This window comes from Mus musculus, chromosome 9, assembly GCF_000001635.26.
Source record: "Mus musculus strain C57BL/6J chromosome 9, GRCm38.p6 C57BL/6J".
NCBI lineage: Eukaryota > Metazoa > Chordata > Mammalia > Rodentia > Muridae > Mus > Mus musculus.
The window spans coordinates 107906599-107933357 of record NC_000075.6 but is presented as its reverse complement, the minus strand read 5'-3'; the positions used below and the strand labels follow the sequence as shown (position 1 = coordinate 107933357).

General features: G+C 52.9%; 2 protein-coding genes across 11 annotated transcripts; both read right to left on the bottom strand.

Moving 5' to 3' along the window:
• Window positions 1-896: 896 nt before the first annotated feature.
• On the bottom strand, window positions 897-4889 carry Actl11 (actin-like 11). The gene has a single exon (NM_026338.3). The coding sequence runs from the start codon at window positions 4876-4878 to the stop codon at window positions 1255-1257; it is 3624 nt and encodes a 1207-aa protein (NP_080614.1). The 5' UTR covers window positions 4879-4889; the 3' UTR covers window positions 897-1254.
• Window positions 4890-12974: 8085 nt separating this feature from the next.
• On the bottom strand, window positions 12975-26500 carry Mst1r (macrophage stimulating 1 receptor (c-met-related tyrosine kinase)). 10 transcript variants are annotated; one of them, NR_109782.1, is made up of 19 exons: window positions 24950-26469; window positions 21650-21838; window positions 21436-21564; window positions 21110-21280; window positions 20626-20786; window positions 20117-20282; window positions 19873-20009; window positions 18977-19138; window positions 18789-18882; window positions 18431-18649; window positions 18202-18348; window positions 17956-18121; window positions 17427-17654; window positions 16991-17071; window positions 16625-16806; window positions 16434-16543; window positions 15994-16159; window positions 15458-15594; window positions 12975-13546 (listed from the first exon to the last, which is right to left on the bottom strand). NR_109782.1 is itself a non-coding variant. In XM_006511656.4 (19 exons), exons 1-19 carry the CDS (start codon window positions 26211-26213, stop codon window positions 13288-13290), a joined length of 4140 nt encoding a protein of 1379 aa, XP_006511719.1. In that variant the 5' UTR covers window positions 26214-26500; the 3' UTR covers window positions 12975-13287. The 10 variants fall into 10 exon arrangements, 7 of the variants coding, with proteins under 7 accessions (XP_006511719.1, NP_033100.2, XP_006511717.1 ...); XM_006511656.4 differs by having other exon boundaries at window positions 24978-26500; NM_009074.2 differs by having other exon boundaries at window positions 18431-18646; window positions 24978-26469.
• Window positions 26501-26759: the final 259 nt, after the last annotated feature.

Here is a 26759-nt window from a genome sequence, read left to right as displayed (position 1 = left end):
TGGCTGTCCTGGAACTCACTCTGTAGACCAGTCTGGCCTTGAACTCACAGAGATCCACCTGCCTCTGCCTCCTGAGTGCTGGGATTAAAGGCTTATGCCACCACCACCGGGCAAGACCAGTTTGGCTTTATCCTTTCAGTTTTTCTAGGCCATCCACTGAGTCAGCCCTAAGCTTTATTCTCACATTCTCTGTTCAAAGCCAGACTGGGTGAAGGGAATGGCTTCTAGCTATCCTTTAGACACAGGGGTTAAAAAACAAAGCAAAACAAAACAAAACAAAACAAAAAAACACAAAGTCTTGGCATTACTGGTGGCCTCTGCAAGAGTCCTCCTAAGGAGAACTCTAGCCACCAAGCGTTCAGGAGCTGACAGGGTCTAGGAAGAAGGGAGCCCAGAGTTTACAGTTCTGGCTTCCACCAAAGCTGGAGGGTCAGAGAGCCAAACTAAAAGGCAGGATAAGATGAGAGCTTCAGCATCCACAGAGTCTACAGAGGAGGCTGGGGCCTCAATAGTTCAGCTCTAGTGTGCTTTCCATCTGGGATCTACTTAACTGTTCTCTCTACTTCCTACCTGGTACCAAAGGCAGCTCCCATGCACTCCTATTTTGAAGCCCCTGATAACCCAGCTAAAGCCCCCTCCAGGGTTTAGAGTCTAAGAGGCACATATGTTATTTACCAGATGCTTCCCCAAGAAGCCTAGACTCTGACAGAGACCCACACTTGGGAGCAATGCCCCAAACCCCCAGCCATCTTTGGAACTGCTAAGCTACTATCCATGTTGCTGACCTCAGCCCCCAGAAGAAGGCCCACGAAGGGAAGCCGGAAGCAATCCCTCCCTCTGGTGCTAGGGGAAGGGGCTGCCCTCCCACCCCCACCTCATGACTCACTCTAGGCTGTGTGGGTTATTACATTATGTTTGAAATTACCATGGCAACAAGCTGGCAATCAAGGGTAATTGCACTTGTCGTCAGGGCAACAGGGCAAAACCCCACAGCAGCCATTTTCTGTGGTTGCCCTTGGGGTGCGGTAAAGGTCAAACCAGACTGGAGACAATGACAACCAAGGGGTTCTGGGGGGTCTCTGGAAAGGGCAGATTGCCAGGGCTCATGAGGTTCTTGAGTATTGAGGTTAGGTATGCCTTGGGAGCACCCAAATCCCCCTCATTGACCCTGTGTCTGGAGTCTTACATTCTCCACACCTCCTTCCACCTAAACCATGCAACAGTACGTAAAGCAAGCAGAACCAGTTTATGTGCTCACAGCTGATATTTGTAGACAGCCCACGGGCCTTCCTCTTCATATTCCCTGCGAGTGAGCCACAGGCTTTGGAAGGAGTCCCGGCATGCCATGATGGAACCCCCAAGCCAGGCAGCAACTGCACGGTGGGGAGAACCCAGCACAGTGGCACCAGGACCCAGCTCCTGTCTCATGCGCTCAGGGAAACCATTTATCAGGGTGCTACCACCTTCCAGCACCACATTGGCCAGCAACTGCTCCTGCTGCTTGACCTCCAACCGATTGATGCTTAGCAGGGCCAGCTGTGGAAGGCCTAGCTGGTTGAGACCTAGCAGATTGGGTTGAAAGAGAGCCTCGGGGCAACAGAAGCGCTCGGAGCCCAGTGTGATAACATGCTTATCTGGGAGCACAAAGTCCACCTGAACCTGGGACTGGTTCCGGGCCATCTCAGTTGCTGTATCCATAGCCACGTAACAGCAGGCCTCTTTAATCTGTCTGATGATCCCTCCCTTGGGTAGCGAGTGGCCACCAGACAAGAGTAGCTGAGTCAGGTAATCAGTGAGGTCAGCACCAGCCACATCCAGCCGGTAGGTGTCAATTGGAGCCAGGTCCCCAGTGATGATGGGTGCCACGTAGGAGGTCCCATGGCCGCTTCCCACAACCAGCCCAGTGGTGCGCCCATAAGCATAGAGCGTTAACAGAGCCTGATGAACTGTCTGCATAGCTGGCACATGGAAACGCTCAAAGAGTATTTCGGCCACCTTCTCTCTGTTGGTTCGTGGTGAGATGGGGGAGTCAGCCACAAGCACGGCCATCTCCTCAGGCTGCACTTTCAGTTTACAGTAGAACAGGTGTTGCCACAGCACCTCTAGAGCGTCCCAGTCAGAGACTACTCCTCGGTTCAGTACTGAGTAGGAGCCCTCTTGGTGTTCGGGTACCACATATTGGGGCTGGCCCTGGGGTGGGTGTTGCAGCATCTGGACTTGTGAGGGTACCACACTGAGGACATGGTTCTCTTGGGCCAGTCCACATTTGGTAAATCCTGTGCCAGTATCTATCACGATGGCCGCCATTTTCTGGTAGGGGCTGGAGGAGCGGTTACAGAGCACAGCTGATTGCACTGGTACAGTGTCCACAGTGGATACTAACTCATAGCAGTTCCCGCGGAGAAGGCCCAGGTGAGCAACCACTGATGCGTGTGTAATGTCCTCAGAGGTCATCTTGAACTGGTGTCCATTTGTGGACTCAGTGGCCACCATGGATATGGGCAAATCCTTACAACCAGTAAACGTGATCAAAGAAAGTTGTTCCTGCTGGGCCCTATGGGGATTGCTAGGTTGCCAGGACTGGGGCTGATTTATGCTGGACCTTTGAACCCTATTGTTTTCAACTTTATCTCTATTCACGTAAAGACAGGTCCCCTCAGGAGTCAGGGGTACTCTGAGTATTCCCACATGTGTAGCATTGCACAAAGGTTCATTCTCTTGAGGCTGGATGGGCTCCCCAGAGGTGAAGGGGGGCTCTTTGGTGGTGGGAGGCTTCACTGGGACGGGCACATGTCTAGTGAGGGAAAGTTGTCTGGGAAGAGGAGTCTGTTCATTGAGATGAGGCGCACAGGTAAGTGGGAGTTGCTTGGTAGAGGGAAGCTGACCAGATAGGGAGCCCTGCTCAGCTACAGGTGGTTGTCTAGCCAGGAGGTTCTGCCCATTGAGGAAACTCTGTCCAGTGAGGAAGACTTGTCCAGTACCTTCAGCCTGAGGAACACTAGGGTGAGCTGCTTGCTGGTTAGTGCTGCCTGCTTTCTCCTGGAGTGGCGATCTGGACACTACCTGGATATCGACTGTTGAAACAGGATCTGGCTTTATCCACTGCAACTTCCTAGGCTGGACCGTGGGACTGTCCAGCTTCCAGATAGTGTGGTCGGTGCCCATCTTTTCAGCATCAGATTTGGGCCAGCTAGGATCAGGAACTTGGGCTGATATCTTTTCACCATATTGGATGGGTGTCCCCGGTACAACAGGTCTGGCAAGCATTCTGATAGGGCTTTCGGTGCCAGGGGAAGTCCGTGGCTCTAGATTATGTTTGGCCTCCTTGGAAACCAGGGCTACCTCTCGGTAGCTTCCAGCTGAGAGACTGGAGGGTACAGGGCTAGACAGCACGGCTGTGGTAGACCAGAGGCTGGGGTGATCACTGTTAGGGGAGAGAATTGGCCTGGATAATGACCAAGCAGACAGCGTATTATCAGAAACATGATTTGATGGGTGGCTGGGTGTGAGACCTACAAGCACTGCCCGTGAGCCCATGGGATCATGGCACAACAACCCCATCCTTGTATTGCCTGTGGCCATATCAAATACCAGCACATGGTCTTCTACAGCATCCTGGAGCTGGCAGGTTGGGGCGCCAGAAATGGGACTCTGTATGACTCCTCTGGGAGACTGGGGAAGGGAATGCTTGCTGTAGGCTCCTTGTAGGACCGGCAGTGGCACGTTAGAGCAGTTGTTGTTGTTGCAGGCATTGGGGGGCTGCTTGTCTGGATGAGAGCTGCAAACCTTGTGGCTATTCTCCTGTATCTTGAAAGAGTCTAGAGGCTCTGAGGTTGATGTTAAGGTGTCTAGCCTGGAGACTAGACACTTCTTTGCAGGGTACTCAGATTGCTGGATTGGCACCTGCACCTTGGCAACTTCTTGGTCCTGGATTTTGGGTGAAAATTCTGCTGGACTAGATGTTGGAGTGGGAGGAGTCTCCTTAAGGAAAAAATATACTTTGTCCTTTTTGGAAGGATCTGAGAGAACAGACAATTGGTTGCCCCCGTTCCTTAGATCAAGAGGCAGGTCTTTAGCGGCTGCAGTGGTATTAGTCAGGTAGTTGGGACTATAGGTGTAAGGTTTAACTGCGGCAGGTGCTGGTAATCCGTTGACAGCTGCGACAGAAGCTGGCACTGAGGTTGGAAGAGGCAGTGACGGTGAAGAAGTCGCCTTGTTTAGGGTGGGAGACTGAGCCAGACATGGACACTTGTCTTGCCTCTGATCTTGGACTGGAGCCTGAGTCAGAAGAGGTGCTTGACCTTCAACTACACCACTCTCTCCCGAGAGGAAGTAGGGTAGCCATCGACTCTTTCTGGAGCCCTCAGAGGCCATCTGGCCAATGTTACAGGTTCCTTTGCCCCAGCCTACCAGGACTTTAGCTGGAGCCTTGCTCTCCCTCCCAATCTGTAACTGATTCTGGGAGAGGTTGAATCTGTACTGGGCTTTGTCATCTGTGCCGTTGTTGTCTGGGGGCATTGGCAGAGTCTGAGTCCCATCATCCATGAGGAGATGCTCCTGGGTTCCCACAACGGGGTTTGGGTATGGGTTAGAAGAGAATCTCGAGGTGTCCTGGGAGGCCCGTGCATAGTCACACTGGGAGTTGACCTGAGCAGAATTATGGAGTAGTTGAAGCATGGGTTGAGAGGCAGGAGCCTGAGAGGTTGAGTTGATGGCCCCGGTGGAGAGTGACAGCCCTTGCTTCGAGTAGAGGGATTTAGGGTTCATCCATGGTCCCTGGGACACTTTGAAGCCACCCGTTAGCTGCTGGCTGCTAGGCAGTGGATGGCCCTGGGGGCCCGATGGATCAGGGCCCCCCACCTTCTTGGTGTCTTCCATAGTCCTGCTCCATGCCCTAGGTGCCCTGCCCCCACTTCATTGCCATGGTGACCCCACACAATCACTGCCCCCAGTGACCTGGAGAGTGACAACATATGAGATAACAGGGGCCCCACCCCCTGAAGACAGGAGGCTTCCCTGAGGACTTTAGGAGGTGGGGACTTTAGGACTTCTGTAGGCCAGCTTTGTCCCTTCTTTATGAACCAGTGACCACTCTACCCCAGACCAGCCCCTCAGTGAGGGCAGTGTCTCAGAGAGGGCCAAGGTAAGGTCAAGGGAGAAGAATAGTAGAATAGTCAGGGGAGACGGAGGGTTTCTCTGACACTGGGCCCTTTGCTAGAGCAAAGCCTCTTACTACTTAAGTCTAAGAGACAGAAGAGGGTGAGGGACCCAGACTCAGCCTCCGGCTCCCCTCTCCTGTGTTCCCTGCTTCCGCTCCCGCTCCAGGGACAGCAGCTCCTTGGCAGTCTCTGCTGCTCCAGATGGTTTTCCTCTGCTTGTGCCTCATAGAGCCCCCTCCCCAGAGCCACATGTCCCTGAAGCCCAGGGCCAGTATCTTGGAGGAGTGGGTATGGGGGTGGTGGAGGTGGAGCCTCTCCTCAGAATCTTCAAGTTGTAATGTTCTAGCTCTTGTCACATTGTGTCAGTTTCATCCTGGCCAGAAGGAGAGCATAGCGGTAGGCACAGGGCTAGGATGCAGTAGCCGTAGTGTTAACTAAGTGGCAATTACAAATTACAAGATGGAATGGTGGGGATCTGGTAGGAAGAGGGCCAGCTTCACAATGAGAACATGGCAAATAGGAGACTGAACACACAGTGTGTATGTTCAGAACAGTACTGTATATATAGCAAAGACAAGCTAGACAAAGCCTTGATATGAGTAGACATGTTAAAAAAAATAAAGGAAGCTTTTAGGCTTGATCAGTAACCCTCCTTCTCACCCCCCCCCCTGCCCCGCCCCAGCACACTTTCTTTAATGGGGAAACAGGAATAGGGAGGAATCATCCCTTAGACCCAGGGCCACCCTGAGGGTCCACACAGCTCTGCAGCCAGAGAACAGGTCATTCACACCCGACTACTGGACATTCTGCCTCGGGCCATCAAACCCTCCTTCCTCCTCCAGCTCTGAGCTAGCCGGCTGCTAACTCTATCTTCCAGGGCTCTGATCCCCTCAGGGCTCAGTCTTTCCACCCAGGAAAGAGGTTTGTGGAGAACGCAGCTGTAGGCTTGCCCTCCTCCGAAGCAACATGTTTTCACAGAGGTTAAAAATAGTGTTTACAGTTGGCTGTGGGGTGCTAGGCTGTGTGACCGACCAGGGACTAAGGCTGCACTGCGCTGCATCTGCACCTTTTTGATTGGCTGATGAGCAGAGCCTGACTCAGCCGCATTCCAGGCCCCTTGTGCCACCCTCCCTCTTCAGTTAAGATAGGGAATAGGTTGCTTGGATGCCAAGGAACCAAACTGCTTATCACTGTGCTATGGCCGGGGAAGGTGGAAGAGACTATGGGTCTGCAGGCTCTCTCAAACACACTCATCCTTGCAGAAGATTATTCATCTCTGGTCTGAGCAAGCTCCTTGGTTTTTCATGATGAAGAAACCGGCAGCAGCCGCTAATATCTATGTAATCTCAAAGTTGAACTGTACCTGGGAAGAACGGGGGTGGGGTGGGGTGGGGTGGGGGTGGGGTGGGAGGGAATGAAGTGGGATGTCCTAAGAGACATCCCGCCCCAACCCCGACCCCAACCCCGACCAGCCCCCTGCTCAATTTGGTTGACTGAGCTCATTTTCTACCTCATTTTCTGAATGAGGCATCTCCCCCCACCCACCCCCGCCCCCGACTTTCCAGGACTGCGATCCTTTGTGCACAACTGTCCCAACGTCTCCTAAAGGAAGAGAGAGCAGAGCCAGCTAAAGGGTCTGGCCCAAGAAAGCAAGCCCTTCTCACTTATGAAGCAAACATACTTTAGAACTATAATAACAGTGATTAGCTGGGCGGTGATGGCACACTCGGGAGGCAGAGGCAGGCAGATCTTTGTGAGTTCGAGGCCAGCCTGGTCTGCAACCTTCCAGGACAGCTACAGTTACATAGAGAAACTCTGCCTAGAAACCTCCCCCTCCTCCTCCAAAAAGCGGTGGCTAAGATTGATTCCATTCTCCCTCTGTGTGGGGGACACAGCCTAACAGCAACTCAGCGATCTGGGTACTACAGTGTCTATTGCAGTGAGAAAGTATGGCCCATGAGGCAATTGTATAGTTGAGTCATGGAAGCTAGGTTTCCTGACTCTGGACTCATACTGTAGGAACATGTGGTGCTACTACCACTGGGTACCACATGGAGGCTGTGCAGTAATGAACATTTCAGGGAGAGCCAACAGGCCTTTCCTTCTGGAGCTGCAGCCCCAAGCCCCACACTTTAAAACTGTGTCTCTCAGGGGCTGGAGAGATGGCTCAGCGGTTAAGAGCACTGAGTGCTCTTCTGAAGATCCTGAGTTCAAATCCCAGCAACCACATGGTGGTTCACAGCCATCTGTAATGGGATCCGATGCCCTCCTCTGGTGTGTCTGAAGACAGCTACCCTGTACTCATATACATAAATAAATCTTTTTAAAAAAAAAAAGAAAAGAAAGAAATGAAAGAAAACCAACAAAACTGTCTCTTGTAACTGCTTCCTAGCCCCGGCTAGCTTAGCAGGTAGCTCAGGCTTGGGAAAGGTTTTGCTCTCTATGGGAAGTACTAAGCCAGCAAGCACCCTCCTAGGAACTTGATGGTACTGAATATGGGCCCGCTGCATCATAGTTTATGTGGCCAAGTTACATTATCTGTCATTAGAAGCCTTGACTGGCTGGAACCCATGCCTATCTCATCCAGCTAAGGGGGCGGGGTGAAGAAGCTTCCAGCCTAGGCCCCTTTAGCTCAGCTCCTGGGGATAGTGCCCCTATGTCGTCCTTGTCTCTCCCCCCCCCCCCCACTTGTTTTTTAAATAGTCTCTCTCCAGGAAGAAGGGCGTCCAATTCTATTTCTGATTCTGGGAAGTGAGGAGGGCCAATGTGTTGCCATGGTAACCTGGAATCCCCTCCCCCAAGTTAAGCCCATTCCCCAGGCTGAAGGCCTGGAGTAGAGGGTGGGGGGCATGGAAGGAGGGGCAAGGAGGAGCTGAGGAAGACAGAGGGTGAGCCCACAGGGTGTCTCCCCTGTGAAGACAAATGCCCAGCTTGCCTTCTCTCTTGCATTCCCCCACCTTCCAAATGGGCACTGTGGAAGACCCCCCCCAACTCTTGGGGCGAAGACCCAGAAACCCTGGAAGAAAACCCCCCCCCACACCCCTCGTGGATCAAGCGGAATGAATCTCTGTTGCCCAATAGGACCTAGGGAATGTGGACAAGTGACAGAAAAGGCATTGAGGGGGCAGTTTATGCTCTCCCAGGAGTCCTGTGGCTCCTAGGTCGGCCTGGTCCGCTTGTCCACCACAGACCCTATTTTGGGCTCCCTTGTATTCTTCGGAGCCAGCTAGCTTTATAAAATTCCTGCTTCTGCACTCCTCCAGTACACCTGCCTTCAATACCCTGTGCCCTGGGAATGCTCTAGACATCTCAAAAAAACTTAAGATCAGAAGCGCCTTCAATGGCCTCCCAGTGTAGTCATATACTTAACAGTGGATCAGAAAGCGAGGCTTATTTCCCTGGAGCTTTGTCTCTCGGCCTTGTACATCAGCTTATGTGCCTCTGAGGCTGCAGATCTGTAGTAGCAGAGCTGTGTACGGAGGCCATTCCATCTAGCAGAGGAGAGCCTAGACAAAGGAAGGCTTCTGAAAAGACCCTAATGGTTCGTGTGAGCCAACACTGTCTCAGTGCTGATGGGAAATTGAGAGGGGCCTCAACTTTCTACTTGTGTCCCCTTCCCTCCTCTCTGGAACAGTACGAGAGACCCCAAAGCCCAGACCATTGGCTGCCCTACCGTTTATCCTGGCCACGGTTCACCCACCCCACGGAGACAAGGTCCTGCTGTAAAGGAGTCGACACCTCCTGTTCCCTGTCTCACCTGTACACCCCCAGAGGAAGACAGCAGAGACAAGAACCCCAGCCTCAGGGAATGGAGAGAGGGTGAGGCAAGATAATCCACTGGTAATATGGGATGTGGAAGGCAGAAGCCACAGTGCTGAGAGGATGTGGCTTGTGAGCTGTAAGGCACAGAGAAATTTAAATAACAGATGTTTAAACACCCTTCCCTGCAAGCCGCTGGTGCAGTGACCCCTCTGCTGTGATGGGTTGCAGCTTAAAAATAGCCCACAATGAACCGCTCTGAGCCCCAGTTGACTCAAGCTTACGTAACCCTGCGTGAAAGATAGCCAGCCGCACCAGCCCAGAAGGGGGGGCAATGGCACAGCCACCCCTGGCTACTGCTCACAGCTGGCTGCTCCTTGCCTCTACTGGGAGCAGACCCCGATCCAAATGCCAGTGTAAGTAAGGGGTGAGGGCAGGCTGCCAGAGGCATGCATGGCTTCATGATTACAGTGCAGAGATCTCCAACCATGTCTGCAAGAGGGGTGTGAGGAGAGCCTTCCCTTCAGGGACCCTGTAAGAAACAGAGCCTGTGGAGAGAAAATGATGATATAAAGAGACCAAGGCACCCACTACCTTGGTGGGGTGACGAGCTGCTTGGGGCATTCATTTTCCCCTTTGAGAAAGGGGGGGTTCTTGATTTGACAGAACAGGTAAGCAAAACGTATTAATGCATAGCTGATGCTAGATAGCACTGTCATACAGCCTAGAGATGGTGCCAACTCCTTTGGGGCCTCTGATTCTCCAAGGCACACAACATCCCTGGAGGAACTCCTAGCATGGGAGAGGGAGCCCTGGCTCCAAAGCTAATTGGATCCTGTGATATTGGTCACCAGCTACTTCTCTGTTAGATCCTAGATCCTAAATGCCCAGTAGTAAACTGGCCACCTAAGCGGACTGAAAGGAAGCAGAGGGGAGAGGTGAAGGTCTCCCTGACATTGAGAAAGCTGGCTATCCAGGATCCCTCTGCCGGTGCCCATGCTGAGCCCCTTTGATGCTTCAGTAACTTCCCTCAGTTCCTACCAACTGAACTCAAAATAGGAAGCACCGCAGGCCAGGCCCCCTGAGGTCCAATGGAGCAAGGGTAAGATAAAGCATATTGGGAATCTCGGGCCAGACTCCCAGTTCCCCCATCAAAGCAGGTCAGTCTACACAGTGCATGCCTTCCAGGTGCGAGACGGCACTGACACCAGGGGGCAGTCAGGAGGCTGTGAGTCACCGGCTGCTTCCTCAGTCCCAGCTCCCACCATGGCTCCCCTAGTCTTTACGGGCATTTGCTTGCCCTCAGCCCGACTTGGTTGTCCTAGAAGGAGACAAGACAGAGAGTTGATGTGTTTGTTTGTTACAGCTTGGACTTACTCTGTAACTGAGGCTACCCTTGAACTCTTGATCCTCTTGCCTCCAGACCCCAAAAGCTAGGACTATGGGTGTGCACCATCATGTATGACTTGAAAGGTTAGTTCTTGTGTCCACAGCTATTGGTGGGAAGGCTGGACTCCAGGGTCTTCAAAGGAAACTCTTCTCCCCGCCATGCTATCCTGGTGGGAGGCCTAGGCCTAGCAAGTCTGTTAAGGACTTCTCCTTTCCATTAACCATTCACTGTACCTGAGCAGTCTCAGCCACACCACCACCTAAACACACACACACACACACACACACACACAAACACGCACACACACACACATGCACACACACACACACACGCATGCACACACACACACATACACACACATACACATACGAGAAGAGAGATCGTTCAGCCTCTGCCAGGCAAAAGGCCATTAAGAAGCCTCCAAGTATGCCCAGCCCATCTAGGAACCTAGAACTAATCCTCCCTACCTGTCTCCCCGGTGGCCCAGTTACCAATTTGAAATCCTAAGGCAGTTCCAACTCCTGACACCCTAGATCAGATCTTCTCAACCCGTGAGTCACCACTCCTTGGAGGGGGCTCACATATTAGATATTGCATTACAATTTATGACAGTAGCAAAACTACAGTTATGAAGTCGCAAGGAAATAATTTTATGGTTGGAGGTCACCAAACATGAGGAGCTGTATTAAAGGGTCACGGCATTAAAGGGTCGCGGGATGAGGAAGCTTGAGATCCACTGCCCCAGTTACACTTGGGACTGTCGGAGGACTGAAAATGGAGCTCCAAGCTGCTGAGTGTGTTGGGGGACAAATCCCAGTACCCCAAGTTACTACTTAACCGGAGCTCCTTCCTCGATAATTCTGACTCTAGAGGGCCCTTCGGCCTAGAAGATCATGTTCGAGGGGTGACTGCTCAAAGAATTGATTTTACCCTTCAAGGGAGGATGTTTCCAGCTTATTAGGGAATGTGGCCAGGACTTGAAGCTTCCCCATGTGACAATCAGACCACAAGTTCCACATTCTAGCTCCATAGGAAACTCGACACCCCCTTAGCTCCACCTCTCAATTCCTTCTTGGGGTCCCTCTTCTTTCTTTTTTTTTTCTTTTCTTTCTTTCTTTCTTTCTTTTTTGTTTGTTTGTTTGTTTTCGAGACAGGGTTTCTCTGTGTAGTCCTGGCTGTCCTGGAACTCACTCTGTAGACCAGTCAGTCTGGCCTCGAACTCAGAAATCTGCCTGCCTCTGCCTCCCAAGTGCTGGGATTAAAGGCATGTGCCACCACTGCCTGGCTTGGGGTCCCTTTTCTATGGTCAGTCACCCTTCTGTTCAGAGCGTGCTTCCTTTGTGGGGCTGTCTAGTGAACAGATGAGCCAGGAAAGGGAATGAGCCCTTCACATCACACAAGCTCACGGCATAGAAATACAGGACTACAAGTCTTTACAAGCATGCAAACCCCTCCCCAACTGGTCCAGGGGCTGCAGCTCCGGGACGCCTCAGGAAGCTCCACTACCTCTCTCCACACTTAGGAGCAACACAGCTGTCCTGTCTTCAGCCACATGTGGCCAAGCAGTCAGCAGCCAAGGCTACAGGGCTGCAGGGCTGCGGCCTCCTTACCTGTCTGAGAAGCTGACTCCACCTGCCTCCCACTGCCCGGACCCTCCTCACCTTTACACCCATTTCCCAGCGGAAGCATCTCTTTTTAACTTTGAACACAAGGCCTTAGGGGTCCTGTAGGTAGGGTGGCAGACAGCTAGAGTGGGGCAGTCCCCAGGAGACACCCTTCTGCTTTAGGAAGGAGCTCTGGCTCCAAATCTAGAGTCCCATTGTTACGGAGAATTTCTAAGGTGCTCTGGGAAGGAAGCCTTCCCTCCTTAGGGACCTAGGAGACATCCAACGAGAGGAATGGACAGAGCTATGGGAGGCTTAAGCAAAGGAGAGTTACTATTGAAATCTCTGTCCCATTCCCAGGCTCCCGAGCACGCCAGCCCCTTTGGTAGTCAGAGCATAGGGGAGCAGTAGGAAATGGGGTTTTCCTCTTCTCCAGACAAACATGCCCCTCCAGCAGTAGCTATGGTATGGTGTCCTTGAGAATATAAATAGCTGGGGAAGCTGGGCCTTCAGAGTTTGCTCCTAGCAAGTGTAGAGCTGACACCTCTCTCTCTCTGTGAGATCTTCCCTCTCAAGGTTGCAAATGCAGTGTTGGCAGGGAAGGGAGGCAGGCGAGTCCACATACCATGACAGCATATGTACATGTATGTGTACTACCTAGGGAGCCTAAAACAAACTGCCAAGCGGGGATCAGTGGAGTGGCTAGTTTGAGCCCTGGAAGAAGCCATCTTGGATGTCGCATACTTGGAGACTCAACCTACCCGCTTGGTTCATATGACAGTCCACAAGGCCCTATACTTGAATCTGGGCACATTCATCCTCCCTATGCCCTGGAGCCTTTGGGCTGATCCAGCTCCTTTATAGCCACAGGACCTTTGTACATGCTACTTACTCTGCCCAAAATCTCTAACCTGAATCTGGCTTCTAATAGATTACCCCCACCTGAAAGAGCTACAGCAAGACTACCACCTATTGGGAGTCTTCCCTCGCCGCTGTAGCAGCCTCTCTGAAGCAATACTCCATCCCCTCAATGTGCCTTTCTTTCACAGCATACACCATTACTTGTGCTCGAATATTCATTCATTTATTTATTTATATTATTTTACACTGTAGTATCTCTGTGATCACTGCTGGATCCTCTGTATTCCGAAACAGGTACAAAACAGACATTACATAAATACATGCTACAAAAATGTCACTGGCTCATGCTGGAACGAGGGGCTCAAATGGGCCCGGTTTCCCACCTTCAGTGGCCCCAGAAAGCTAAAGAGTGGAGGTTTTCCATGCTGAGGCTTGTCCTAGGCCCAGAGGCAGCTTGTAATTTGCTCAAGGCCACTTAGCAGATCTAGTGCCTGTGGCCTACTCAGGGCTTTGGTCAAGTGGGCAGGGGTGGCTCTGAGAGAGGCCGGGGCTTTGACGTGCTCCTGCAATGCTGAGGCGAGGGCTGTACCTGCTCCGGAGGCACACTCCCATCATCCACCGCTCTGGGGCCTACGTTCACATAAGCTGCTGTCAGCTGCACATAGTGGTCCCCAAGCAGTGAGGCCACTACCTGCTTTACTTCCAGCACTAGGGCTCTGAAGGTGGGTCGTGCCGCTGGGTCAGCCTCCCAGCATCGAAGCATCACGTGATACCTGTAAGAAGATGGAGGTCAGGTAGAGGGTTGAGTCTGCCCGGGGCCTTAGCTATGTGATTTCGGGTATGTTCCTTGACTTTTCTATGCCTAGATGGCCTCTTCACAGCTCTAGGTTCACGGGGTAAACTTGTGAAACCCTCAGCACATGGCTAAGAGGCTTAGGAGCTAATAGGATCATCACACCTCTTCCAGATAGGATATAAAATGAAGATTAAACCCTGCATAGAGAGTCAGTTACAGTGGCATGCACCTTCAATTCAAGCACTTGGGAAGTGGAGGGAGGAAGATCAGGAGTTCAAGATCAGCTTTAGTTACATAAAGAGTTTGAGACTAGCCTGGTCTACACAGTGAGTTCTAGGATAGCCAGAGCTACATAGTGGTACCCAGTCTCAAAAGCAAACCAACTAACACATAATGAGCTCAGTGAAACATGCCTTTAATCCCAGGGCTTAGAAGGCTGAAGCAGGAGAATTAGCCTGCATTCAAGGCTAGCCTGGGCTACTACAGAGACCCAGTCTTTAAAAAAACGAAACAAAAACATCAAACAATCTCAGCAGCAAAACAGTCCTGGGAGAGTTTAAATGGGGACTGAAAGAGAAGCCTGTGGGCAGTCCCTACAGTGGTTCTGGAGCTAAGGCTCTGAAGCAGTAGGCTGGCCTGCTGCATCTGAGAGCATGCCTTGTTGTCATAGGGATGGCATGCTGCCTGGACTAAGAGTCTAAGTGTCTGTGCGCAGTATCTTATACATGTCTCCCACTCTCTGAGGGGAGTGTTATAAAACCCACTTTACAGTTGGGCAAAACGGAGCCCAGGAGTGCACTCTGCAGTGTGCCACCCGGATCTCCTTCGTTTTCTCAGTGGCTGAGACTGTTACATGTTGGAGGCTCTTAGCTTCAGCCTCCTTTAGGCAGGCGGGAACATATCTTGCCCAATCTCACATCTGCTCACTGAGTATAGCCTGTGACCAGTGACTGATTAGTGCCTGGGATAGAGACCTGGCCCCTTGGTCTCTGCAGGGCCAGCCCAACTCTAACAGTCCTATATAGAATGAGTTCCACCCCTCCCATGCATCACAACTGCCCTCTTCCTCTGACAAGCCCTGTTTCTCCCCAACCCCAACCCCCCAACTCCCAAACCTACCACTGAAGCCCTACCATGTAGAAATCCCCACCCTAATCTGTTCAGAGAGCCTGTCTTAGATGCAGGCAGGCAGTGAAGTTAATTTCCATAATTCAAACTATATATATTAGTAAAACAGATGATAGAAAGGTCAAGGCCAAGATGGGGAGAACTGTAAGAAAGAGCTACTCATTCCCTTTCTGGAGCACAGCCTGGGACAGGAGTCATCAGCCGCTCTACCTGTGACCTGGTTCTCCCTGTTCTAAGCATGCAGACTTGAGCACAGCTGGGGTATGCCGGCTGATTAGGGAGTCAAACCTACCCCACGGGCACGGATGACACGGCTGCTGCCATCCCTTGGGAATGAGGAGTCTGAACTACGTGCAGTGAAAAAAAAAAAAAAAAAGACCTTGATGGGGAGACGCAGAGGGGCTGGTGTGGGAGCTGGCAGAACGTTTCTTTGAGGTTAAGCGAGTGGCAGAGATAGAAAACAGCCCCTCTCCCTTTGCAGGAGTCGAGTGGGAAAAGAGATCTGGGAAACCAAACCACTGGCCTCAACCCAGACTCTGAGTTGGAATGCTGTTACCATGGCAACCGTGAGGTCCTCTCAGAGTCCTTCCTTGCATGGGTGGGGGGGAACCAGTACACAGATGAGTAAACTGAGCCCCAGAGATGCTCCCTGTCCCAATCAACCAAAGGGTCAGACAGAAAGGCAGGAACTTGGTCCGTTGCCCCCACCTCCTGTCTGGAGTCCAGCCCTGCCCCACCCCGCTCCCTTTTACATACTCACAGTGAATCAGGACAGTACTCAGGCTGAGGCAGGCGACGGCCCTGAGCCAGGAAGTGAGAGAGGTCGAAGGGATCGATATGGGGGTAGGGTGGAGCACCCCGTGTTAGTAGCTCCCAGAGCAGCACCCCGAATGACCACTGTTGGAGAAAAGTGAGGGGACTGATTCAAATGATCACCCCAAGTTTGGGGGCAGGTGGGTCCCCAGGTCTTCCACTTCTCAGAGCCCTTCACTGGAAATAGGCGACACTCCCACCTTTCTGCCCAGAGCTCAATCCTCAATGGCACACGAGTTTCTTCCCCTGACTCTCACAACTTCAGAGCTGAAAGCCCTGGGTTACTCATACGGAACCAATAAATTCACAAACTTCGTTTGTCCTGGCCGGCATCAGATTCTATTTCACGTTTGTCCAAGACAGATGAGGTATGGGGGTTGCCTAACTTGGGGAGTCTCTATGCTCGGATCATGCAGAAAAGCAAGGCAAAATCCTGTAAGGTATAATGGGGGTCAAGCAGTTCTGGAGCAGAGGGCACCTTACCACATCGGACTTGGTGGTGAACCTGTAGGTCTGCAGGCTCTCCAGTGCCATCCATTTGACTGGCAGGCGAGCATGGCGATGCTGGCGAACACTGTAGTATTCCTTGTCTAGGACGCCCCGTGCCAGACCAAAGTCAGCCACCTTGACTGTGAATGACTCGTCCAGCCTGAGGAGAGGGAATCACAGGTTGAACTGGAACCCAGCTGGGGCTGTAGCTCACTGGCCGGGTAAGAACTGACTTCCCACCAGGTCTTGCCCCGATCTGATCCAAGTCCTTCGAAGGCCTTAAGAACCACAGTGTCTAACCCTATACCAGAAAGACTGAAAGTGCCTAAGGCCGCAGAGCAAAGGCTGGGTCCTCCCTTGAGGTAGCCTTTAGGAGCTGCAGATCCTCGAGCAACCTGCCCTCTTGCTTCACCTCAGTTACTTGAGCCACTCACATGCAGTTCCTAGCAGCCAGGTCTCTGTGCACGAACTTCTGCTCTGCCAGGTACTCCATACCACAGGCTACCTGCAGGCCAAAGCTGACAAGATCCTTCACAGTGGGGTTCTGGGGGCACAAGGTGACTGGTGAGCGTAGGCAGGGGTGGGTGCTGGCTGACACCTCCCAACCTGGACAATGATCACTCACCCTCTGAGGGGAGCGAATGAAATGAAGCAGGTCTCCGTGGCGCATATAGGGCAACAGCACCCGGGGAAGCCCCTCCGGGGGCAGCATGATACCGATGAGAGCCAGGATGTTTGGGTGATGTAGGCCACGCATGAGCAGCCCCTCCCGCAGGAAAGCCTCCACCTCCTGCACCTCTGTAATGCCTGCAGAGTAGCATAGGTCAGGCAGGCCAAGGGCAAGAAGGTCCTTTACAAGGGTCAGGTGGAAACAGTGCAGGAAGGGGAAGGTTCCACGCAAGGCTCACTTTATTAAGTGGCAGCATAGCAGGTACAAAGGACCTGCAGCCTGAGGTCACCCTTCTACCCACCCTGCCTATGCCTCGCTTACGACTCAGAGACTTGATGGCACAGTGGGTCTGATTCTGTGCTCCGTCTGTATATTCTCCGTGGTAGACAACACCAAAGTGGCCTAGAAAGAGCAAGAGGGTAAAGAAGGACTCTGTGCCCAGACTCACAGTGTGCCCTTTATAACTAGCAACCTCAGAACCCCCAAATTGGCCAATGTGACCTTAAAAGCAAGCGGCAGCCCAATGGTAGGGTCGTTTACAGTCCTCCCGCGTCCACACAGCCACACCAGAAGCCACCGAAGAGCAAATTCTCCAAAACCTCGTTCCAAAGATGACCACATCTCAGAAGTTTGGCAGCCTCAAGGTCACACAAGTTAGTGTGCGGGTCGAAGTGGGGACTGCTCCAGCTGTCTCGATCGAGCACACAGCAATACCCCTTCTATGCCCCTGCCCCACCTCCCAATCCATCCCCCACACCTTTGCCAATGACTTGGTCAGTATGGATGACCACTTGTTCATGGGGAATCAGTACATCCTTGACCTCAGCTAGGAGCATCCTGTCCAGATCCTGGAGCCGGATAGACTCTGTCCGCAGCAGTGGGACACTTGTCCCATCCCTACTCTCTGACGATTCTTCATGGTTCGGAGCCCCGGAAGCTGTATCGTTGATGTCAGAGAGTGTTGTTGGGGAGAGGGAGTGAGCACCTGTGGGGAAAGGCGAGCTCTGGCTCCTGCTGCCTCCCCCATCTCACCAAGGACACTTCTGTAGTCAGAGCCACAGCGGAATATAGACAGGGGCATGGCTCTGGGGGACGGATCCAGGGATGCAGGGTCATTCCAGATTGGGAGCAAGGACTGTGGAAAGACAGCCCATGGTGCTTCGTCTTGCCAAGCTCTCGGGGACCAAGTGGGAGACACCCCCACCCCCAGTCTGGAGATTGAAGATGCTGCTGTTCTGGGGGGAGTCTACTGTTAGGCTTAGTCTAGATGAATGTAGGGATCTCACCTAGCTGCTTTTTCCGTCTTCGGGAGTTAAAGATCAGGGCAACGGCCAGCACAGCCACAAGCAGGATCAAGACCAGAAGAGCAATAAGGAGTATCCTCTGTGAGGCCCTGCCTGGGCTTGAGCGAACCACTTGGCTCAGGATGTGACACCCACCGTCTACACAGACCTGAAAGCAGATGGCAGTTTAAACCCAGACTGCAGACCCTCAGCTCATGGTTTCCTGAGAGGGCCAGCTGTGTCACCTACCTGCAATGGGACACCATCCTTGCCAAGTTGCAGGGAAGGGGGCAGGGGGCAGATCACCACATCCCCCCGGAGCTCATGTTGGCAGACCTCACCACCCACGGTCATGTTCACAGTCACACAGTCTGCCACAGCGCCCAGCCCGACATACTGCCGAGACAGACAGAAGGATCAGCCAGAGTCTGGGCTCTGCCTCCTTATCCGCTGTCCCTCCCCTAACCGTTAAACCCACCTCAACTTTAACTGAATGTTCTTCAGGTTTCAACTCAACCAGGCCAGCTCTGAGTGGACTGGGTGGGGGCAGGAAGCGAAAACCAGGCAGCGTGAAGCCAGCTGCTCCATCACCCCAGACGCTCAGATTCCCTGTTGCCCACCCCTGAGGGTTTCGGACCACATATTCAGGCAGGCGACATCGACGCTGCTGTTGTTCCACAAACTGCCCCGCACACTGCTGAGACCCATGGGAAAGTAGTTAGGCAAATGGCCAACCCCTGGCTGCTTCAGTCTCCTCAGCCCAGGGTGAGGTGAAGTTGGACATCAGGGGACTGGTCCAGCTTTCCTCCCTCCTGGTCGTCACCCGCTCTGCTCACCCTGCTCTCCACTGTACTTTGTCCATCATGGAATGATAGCGTGAAGTGCCATGCTGAAGTCAGATGCTGGCCATGGATCATGATGTGGGAGCCACTGTGAGAAGGGGTAGGGTGGTGGGTTTAGGGGACTCAGGGAGCTGGTGCTCTCATGTCCTGTAGGCCAAAGTAGTCAGAGAGGTGGAACTTACCTGTAGCCACACTTGGGACTGATGTCCAACACAATAGGGTCTTCCTTGTAGTGAAAGGTCCAGGAGCCAGGCACCTCAGCACCCCCTATCTGCAGATGAAGGGGGACCCTGGCCGTGCCAGCTCCAGGAGGCGTGACACATAAGATCTGCTCCTCATTGACCCTGCAGGAAGGAGGGATTGGGCACAGGGACACCTTCTTAGGATGAGCAGGTTTACCTCCTCCAGGGCTTACTAATCCTTTCCACTTCCTCTGTGGCTGTCTTTTCCATCCATCTACACTCCACGGACTGGAGAGAGGAGGCTCCCAGTAAGACCTTCAAGAAGCTTGGGGCTGGTGAGATGGCTCAGTGGGTAAGAGCACCCGAGTTCAAATCCCAGCAACCACATGGTGGCTCACAACCATCTGTAACAAGATCTGACGCCCTCTTCTGGAGTGTCTGAAGACAGCTACAGTGTACTTACATATAATAAATAAATAAATCTTTAAAAAACAAAAAAGAAGCTTGTTACAGGGAGGTAACAAGCTCCCATATCCTTGGCTGGAGACAGTGGCCTCTGTGGTGGGCTCTCTTGTCTCTGGGCTGGAGAGGACAGCAGATCTCTCCTGGCACTGATCCCTACTTTGACCAAACAACTGACTCTCTTCTCTCCACACTGGCAGTAACTAGGTACCCACCTGGTGAGGCTCTCTGGGTGGGAAAGAGTCTCACGAGGAAGGGGCTGCTTGGTTGTCTCCGTTGGGGGACAGGGAAGAAGATTGGGACTGTGTTGTACCTGAGACTTGAGGTGACCTCAGGCAGCAGCCAGGAGGGCCACCTCAGGACGCAGATACCACTTGGAGTCTCCCAAAGGTAGGGTCCTGTGGCTTCCCATAAGTTTACCTGATAACACTTACTGTTCCAGCCGGCACTGGGTTCCATTGACCAGCACAGCCCGGCTGGTGCCGACAGACAGGCTCTGGCCTTCAAGGGTGAGATAAGTACCCCCAGCCCGCGGGCCAAAGTCAGGTTTTATTGATGTCAGCACTGGCTCCTGAGAGGATGTGGAAGAGGCTCAGCTGAAACAAACCATTCATTCCAAGCCCACCCTTCTCGTACCACCCATGATCCAAGGGCAAAGACCGGGCACTGTGGCCTCACCACGAAAGAGAAGCCTTCCTGTACAGAGATGCCTTCCACTCGGAAGTGCTTGCCTGCTGGCATGTTGGTGATGACAAGGCTGATGTTTGTAGTCCCCACTGCCTGGGTGACCAGGGGCTCCAGCTCACATTCAAGTTCCTGTATGAATTCCTTGAGGGACCCTGGCCTGGAAGATCAGGAAGGGCACCACGTTGGGAATCATGTAGGGCTGGCTACGCCTCTGCCGTAAGTCACGAGGCTTCTCTGAACCTCAGAGGAGCATCTCCACCCATGCCCTCTCCTGAAGGCAGGCAGGATCGAGTGGGACAGGATCAAGTGGGCTAACCTTGTCTAGTCCACAGCTAAACAGACAAGTAAGTAGAGCACACACAGGCTCAAAAAGGGACAGGGACACAAGAAGCCAGAGCCAATACAGCTTGTCCCATATCCTTCACAGAAGTGGGTCTCACAAATGAGGGGCCGCTTGGTCAATCTCATCGGGGATAGGGAAGGCAGGGACCATGTTATACCTAGGGCTTGAAGAGTCCTTAGGCAGCAGTCGGCAGGGACTTTGGCCCACGGTGATCTGGTGTGTTCCCTCAGGTACGACATCATCAGGTCGCAGGTAGAAGTTGGAGCCACAAAGGGTGAGCCTCGTAGTGCCCCTTAGAGGCCCGCTGTGAGGATAGAACTGAAAGGGAGAGAAGAGCCCTGGGGTTTTATGTGAGATTGCACTCTCTCAGCCCCACCTGCCTCCCCAAGAGTCCCGTGTCATATGCCTTGTACATCTCACAGTCTGGCCATTCTGAGTCACCTGCTAGTCCTTATCAGACTTTTCCTACCACCCAAGTTTCCCATGTGTCATCCCCTCTGACAAGGATTCCCCGAGGAAGATTGTGGTCAGGACTTTTTGACACTCACACCCCCCCAGCCCCACCACAACCTGCTTGTCCCTCCCCAACCCCCATCCCCGCTTGCCCCATGGTTACTGTACCCTGCTGGGGTAAGCTGTACCTCACTGATCTCAGGCGGACAGTGGTCCTGTTGCCAGGAGCCAGGACACTCCTTCTGCCGGTCACACCGGTCCCCACACCAGCCACATCCCATGAAGCGCTGTGCTCTCAGGCAACGCCAACAGGTGAGAAAATGACGACAGCCAGGGCCCTGGATGGGCACCTTGAAGACCTTAGGGTGACAAACGGGTAGGTCAGGGATGGCTAAAGGTGAGAACTGTTGGTCCTCCTGGTTCCTTTGTAGATTGGAGAGGTAAGGTCTTCCTACCAATGCCTCTCTGGGCTCCCATTACCCTGAACCCTAAGTTCTGACCCCGCACACCTCACCTGGTCCCCAGAGGCAAAGAGTAGGTCATTCCCGAGGCGGCTGACATCCCGATGAACAGGCTGTCCACTGCTGCCCAGGGAGAAGTTGGACACATACAGCAGGTAGTTGAGTGACCTGGCTATCTCCACCTGTGACAGGTCAGCTATGAGAAAAAAGTAGCAGGGGCAGGGGACAGGAATGCGGGACCAGATGGCTGTGGGGTAAAGGATATACCTGTAGGACACGCCCATCCACAGTGCCCATGTGGGCCACTGTAACATTGCCAAGACGTGTCACATGCAGTGCGGTGACCTTCACTGATCCTAACAGTCCATTGAAGAGGTCCACACGGGTGAAGCTAGCGTGGACCATCAAAGGGAAGTAGTGGCAACGGGAGCTGGGGCCGGAGGCCTCTCCACCAGGCTGGGGCAAAGGCAAAGGCAAGGAGGAGAGTCGGGGTCAGGCCTGGGCATTGACTCTTGGGGGCTTTTGTTAGTCTATCAGCAATCCCAAACTGTGACCCCCACCGTGCTTGACTAGAGGAGGCCTAGAGCCTACCCCTCGTATGCTACCACCATGCCAGGAGGCTCCTGGAGACAGCAAGGGCAGGGAAGAAAGGAGGCCCAGTCTAGAAAGCCAGATCCCTACTTCATGCCTTGCCTTGCTCTGTCCAGTCTGGTGACCCGTTATTTAATCTCCTAGACCCAACCCACCCACACATCCATTCATTTATCCAAGGCCTCACGAACCCTTCAGGATCCAGGGTACTCTCCCAGCTCCTGCTGCCTCTGTGCGTACATCTTAGCCAATGTCCCTCTTGAATTTCAGTTTCCCTACTTGTGTAGAGGACTGAATCCTGAGGTTAGGTGGCTTCCCAAAGTTGGCAACATGGTTCCTTTCCCTGGGACTCCATAAGTCCTACAATTACCTACACCTCCCTCAGGTACAAAAATTAAAAAAAAAAAAAAATACAAGGCCCTCTAACCTTGAGCGGGCCGGCGGGCTAAGCCTCAGATGTTTGCAGGACACAAACCTCTCCCTGGCTTTTAGGCAGGAGTGTTGGGGGCTGTAAGTTCTTAGGACAGAACCATGAATGGTCCTAGGACAGCAGGAAGCCAATGTGGAGCTGGGTTAGAGGAGCAAGAAGGGTCAGGAGAGGCCTAGGTTTTCAGAACCTCCTTCAGGTTGCACAGATTTAACCCATTCCTGGGCCTCAGTGATAAGCAGAAGCTGGGATGGGGAGGGTCAAGAGGAAGCAGTGTTGGGTCTAGACACCCCACCCAATCTGGGTCTATATCCTGCTTGGGTGTGGACTGGAACCTTGTCCTAACTTGAGAAGGAAAGGAGCCTGGCCCTAGCCGGAAGCTTGCCAACTGTTTTCTCCGTGACTCAGGCACAGGTGGGGCTGTGTCGTTAAGGAGGTAGTGGCTCAGGTAAGCACACGCTGCTGCTTGCTTGCCCCGACACCCTGGAGTCTTCAATCTGGGTCCTAGGATTGACAAAGGTGCCTATCCCTGAAAACACTCGCCTTCAGTGTCCCCTTCCTAATACATGCTCCACACGCAATCTGAATCCACGTATCCAGGCACTAGTCTTTAGGATCAACCATTGAGTACACACAGAGGCTGGTACTAACACGGTGTCATACTTGAACTCATTGGATAAACACTGATTTACATATCTTCGGAGACCTGGCACACCCCCATGCCTAGAGCGGATAGGCAGGGCCTAAGATTAGTTCTCCCGGTGCCTGGCACGATGCAGTCCTGATCTACTCGGCACTAGTTAAGACGGGAGAGGTTCTGACTTCCTGTCTAGGTTCAGACCAAACATTCTTGCTCATAGGACTTCTCAACCTAAATATACTCAATATACTCAGCTGAGGGACCCAGGCTAAAGATGACCCCCCCACACACACACACACCAAGGCTGGGGGTGTTCCCCAGCAGGAGAACATTTATATGTTCAAGGCCATGAGTTTAATCTCTCAAAATGAAAACCAAAAAAAAAAAAAAAAAATAAGCACCAGGCCTGGTGGTGCATGCCTGTAATACCAGCATTTGAGAGATGGAAGCAGGGAAATATTGAATTCAAGGCCAACCTGAACTACACAATGTTCTCAAGGCTAGCTTTGGCTATATAGCAAATCCTGTCTCAAAAACCAACAAACAACAACAACAACAAAAGGCTGACAATATAACCTGTGGTAGAGGCTTAGTGTGTGTGAGCTCCTGGGTTTGGTCATCAGGTTCTAAAGAAAAATGACTTTTGACTGCAACACAGGCTGTAAATTTCACACCTCCACTAACAGAAGCTAGAAACAAGCGAGTCAAGACCACGGCCCAAGAACACCCCCCACCCCCTGAGGGTGAAGCACGACGATTACAAGTTTAAGAATGGATTGGGCTTAGAGAATGAGTCCAAGGCCAGACTGGGCAACTTTAGTGAGACTGTTTCAAAATTAAAATTATCAAGGGAGAGGAGAGGGGCTGGGGATATGCCTCGGTGGTGGTAGAGCATTTGACTAGCAGGTGGGAGGCCCCAGATTCAACCCCCAGTTCCTAGTATGGCCATAGGGGTGTTGGGAGTAGGAGGCAAACAAAAAATTGTCATAGCAGAGCAAGGGCACTGGGTGGCCAGAGCCTCCAAGAATGTGACTGTGAGCCGGATTGATGGCTCATCCAATGCTCCATTCAATGTCTCCCACTAACCTCTCAAAAGTCCTAGCCCCTCAGTAGCGTTTTAAAGACATTCTTTTTCCTGTTCCTTCTTTTCTTCCCTGATGTGCTATAATACCAGCTGTGAGACCTCCTACCTGGGGCAGGGCCTTGGCTACAGGGACAAAACGTCCAGGGTGGACCAATCGAAACCGTCCCCTCCCACGCCTTTATTCATCCTTCCTCAATTGCTTATCGTTGCTTGCACAAGACTGGGGTGAGGCTTCCCAGAACTTTCTAGAGCGGAGCTAAAACTGCCTTTCCACTATGTCCCAGATTTTTCCCATAACGACAGTGTGGAGAATGGGTTGGTAAATCACAGATCATACAGGCTCTCCAAAAAAACTCCCAGACTTCCAGGGTTCCCTGGAACCTCACGGAGTGGGGGGTGGGGCGGGGAGGAGTTCTCTGGCAGCCCTGCCAACCACCCCTCTTTGAAAAGCAGAGCAAAACAGTGCCTTCAAAGGAAAGTAGAACTGGTCGGCAAGCCGCTGCGGACCGTTGTGAGGCTCTGCCCTCTGAGTGTTTGCCTCTGTCTGTATTTTTCTCGGTGTCCCTGAGGGTCTAGGAACTGGACAGGTTGGAGGGGAATTTGGAAGTTGTGCTGGCAGGGTTAACTATGACGTAAGCCCCTCCTCACACAACCCTGGAAGCTATCTTAAAGAATCAGATGGCAGGAAGGATGACAGCCTCGTGCTGGGTGACCTTCCGGGACATGGCTGATGATTTGTGTGTCTTAGCCCACTGCCTTTTCCCACCCAGGCCCTTTCAGAGATAGCAAGGAAATAGCCCGTATTCAGCTCCACAGGGTACTCACAGGTCAGGGGCCCGCTCTTTCTGCTCACCGGATTAGGACAAAAACTGGGCGTCTGGAAGAAGTCAAGGCCTCTCGACAACAGGGAAGAAGAATTTGAAGAGTGACAGCAATATTCGACACCCTCTTCAATCAGGATGTTCAGGTGGTAAATGGGGAAGGCACATACAACAGAGTTGGGACCCATGCCAGAGCCACCATCCTTGACGGTCACAAAGACCCCAAAAAGCACTTCCTGGCCCTCTGAAATGCTCAGTTCCACAGCCAGTTTGGCATCCACTGGAGCAGAGTGGGCTGCCTGAAGCACTGGGTAGGGCTGTGTGCCCTCCGGGGCTCCACGGCGCCGGCGTTTAGGTGCAAAATGACAGTCCAAGACCAGCTCCCGGTAGTCACCAATCTCTGGCTCTACAGCATTGAGCCGGACCAGACGTGTATGCAAGGCACTGGGAGGGCTTGTGACACTGATGGGCTGGACAGTCAGAAAGTAGACAAAATCCCCCGAGTGGAAGCTGTACACATATTTGATGAGGTAGGAGGCCAAATATTTGGGCAGCACCGACAGCGACGGAAAACCTGGTTGGAATCCAGAAGTATCAGACTTTAGACGACGGATGGACACCGAGCGGGGGCTAAAGCTAGCGGCCAACTCTGGGTCTAGCGAAGATGCCACATAGAAGTAGGAAGCATGCCCCTGCTCCACCACAGTCACACGAGTGCCCAGGGGGCTAGCCACACAGTCCGTGCAGGCCTCAGGCTTGTTATTGTTTGCTGAGAATAGGCAGGCTGGAGCTGCTAAGTGCAGGGCTTTCCCCCGAGGCTCCAGCTCATGCAGGAAGCAGCGGCCCTGTAGGGTTGAGCCACAGCTGACCAGGGCTGGCAAACCTGGCTCCATCACTAGCACCAGTGTGTCTGTGTCCTTTGGTGGTCCATGAGGGCCTGGACCACAGCTCGCACAAGTCTGGCAGCCAGGGTTCCCGATAGGGCCAGTGGTCAGGTTCTCTATGAACTGCAGGTCAGGCCCAAGCACGTGCAGGTGATTGCGTGTGGCCACAAACACCGCACTATTTGTACTGTCCTCGTAGGCTGCGGTGGCCTGTACCCGGCCCCCCGCGGAGAAGCTGGGGACCACGTACTTGACACTGAAGTCTCGGGAGGCTGCGTAGGGTATTCGTGGGCACTGCCAGTTCAGGTTGGTGGACGCCGCCGACAGCCGCAAAAGAAGCATTAGCAGAAGAGAGGATTGAAGCAGCGGCAGAGGCAGCCCCATTGAGCTGGGGCCCCTTGGGAATCCCAGAAGGTCCAGGACTTGATCGAACCAGACTCAGGGTCCGAGCTGAGACCAGCTTTACGCAGCGGTACTGAAAGCTCCTGGGCAGCTGCCCCCCTGCCCTGGTCCCTGGCAAACCCAACCTTTCTCTCTGGCTTGTGGTCTGAGCACCTGGCTGTGGACCCACGGACACGGCAATGGCACGATCACCTCACCAGGGGCCCCAGCTGCTGCTTCTAGCTGCCGCTGCTACAGCTACTTGGATCAAAGTCGAAGGGAGGTGGGCCCCAGTGGGTGCGGCAGGGCTGGGGGCGGGGCTACGGGCGGAGCCCTGTCGAAGGCCCTGCTTTCTTTCCAGCTCTGTCTGACTCTTTCCAGCTGTGAGAAGGCTGTTGTTGTGACCTGGGAAGGAGTATTCCTGAACCATCCTATATCCCCACAACCCATCTGGTTGAGGTTAGAACGCTGCAGGACAATCTGGCTCCTCTCTCCTCATGGCCCTCTTTCATAGGAACACTGTCAGGCACTAGTTCACCATGTGGGGAA

Coding starts and splice junctions, on each gene's coding strand:
- Mst1r (XM_006511654.4), bottom strand. CDS start 26,213: ATGGGGCTGCCTCTGCCGCTGCTTCAATCCTCTCTTCTGCTAATGCTT. Junction 21,839..24,977: donor CCAGTTTTTGTCCTAATCCG/GTGAGCAGAAAG, acceptor CCTTTGCCCCAG/CCTGGTGGAGAGGCCTCCGG. Junction 19,139..19,872: donor ACCCAGTGCCGGCTGGAACA/GTAAGTGTTATC, acceptor TCCTTCCTGCAG/GGTCAATGAGGAGCAGATCT.
- Actl11 (NM_026338.3), bottom strand. CDS start 4,878: ATGGAAGACACCAAGAAGGTGGGGGGCCCTGATCCATCGGGCCCCCAG.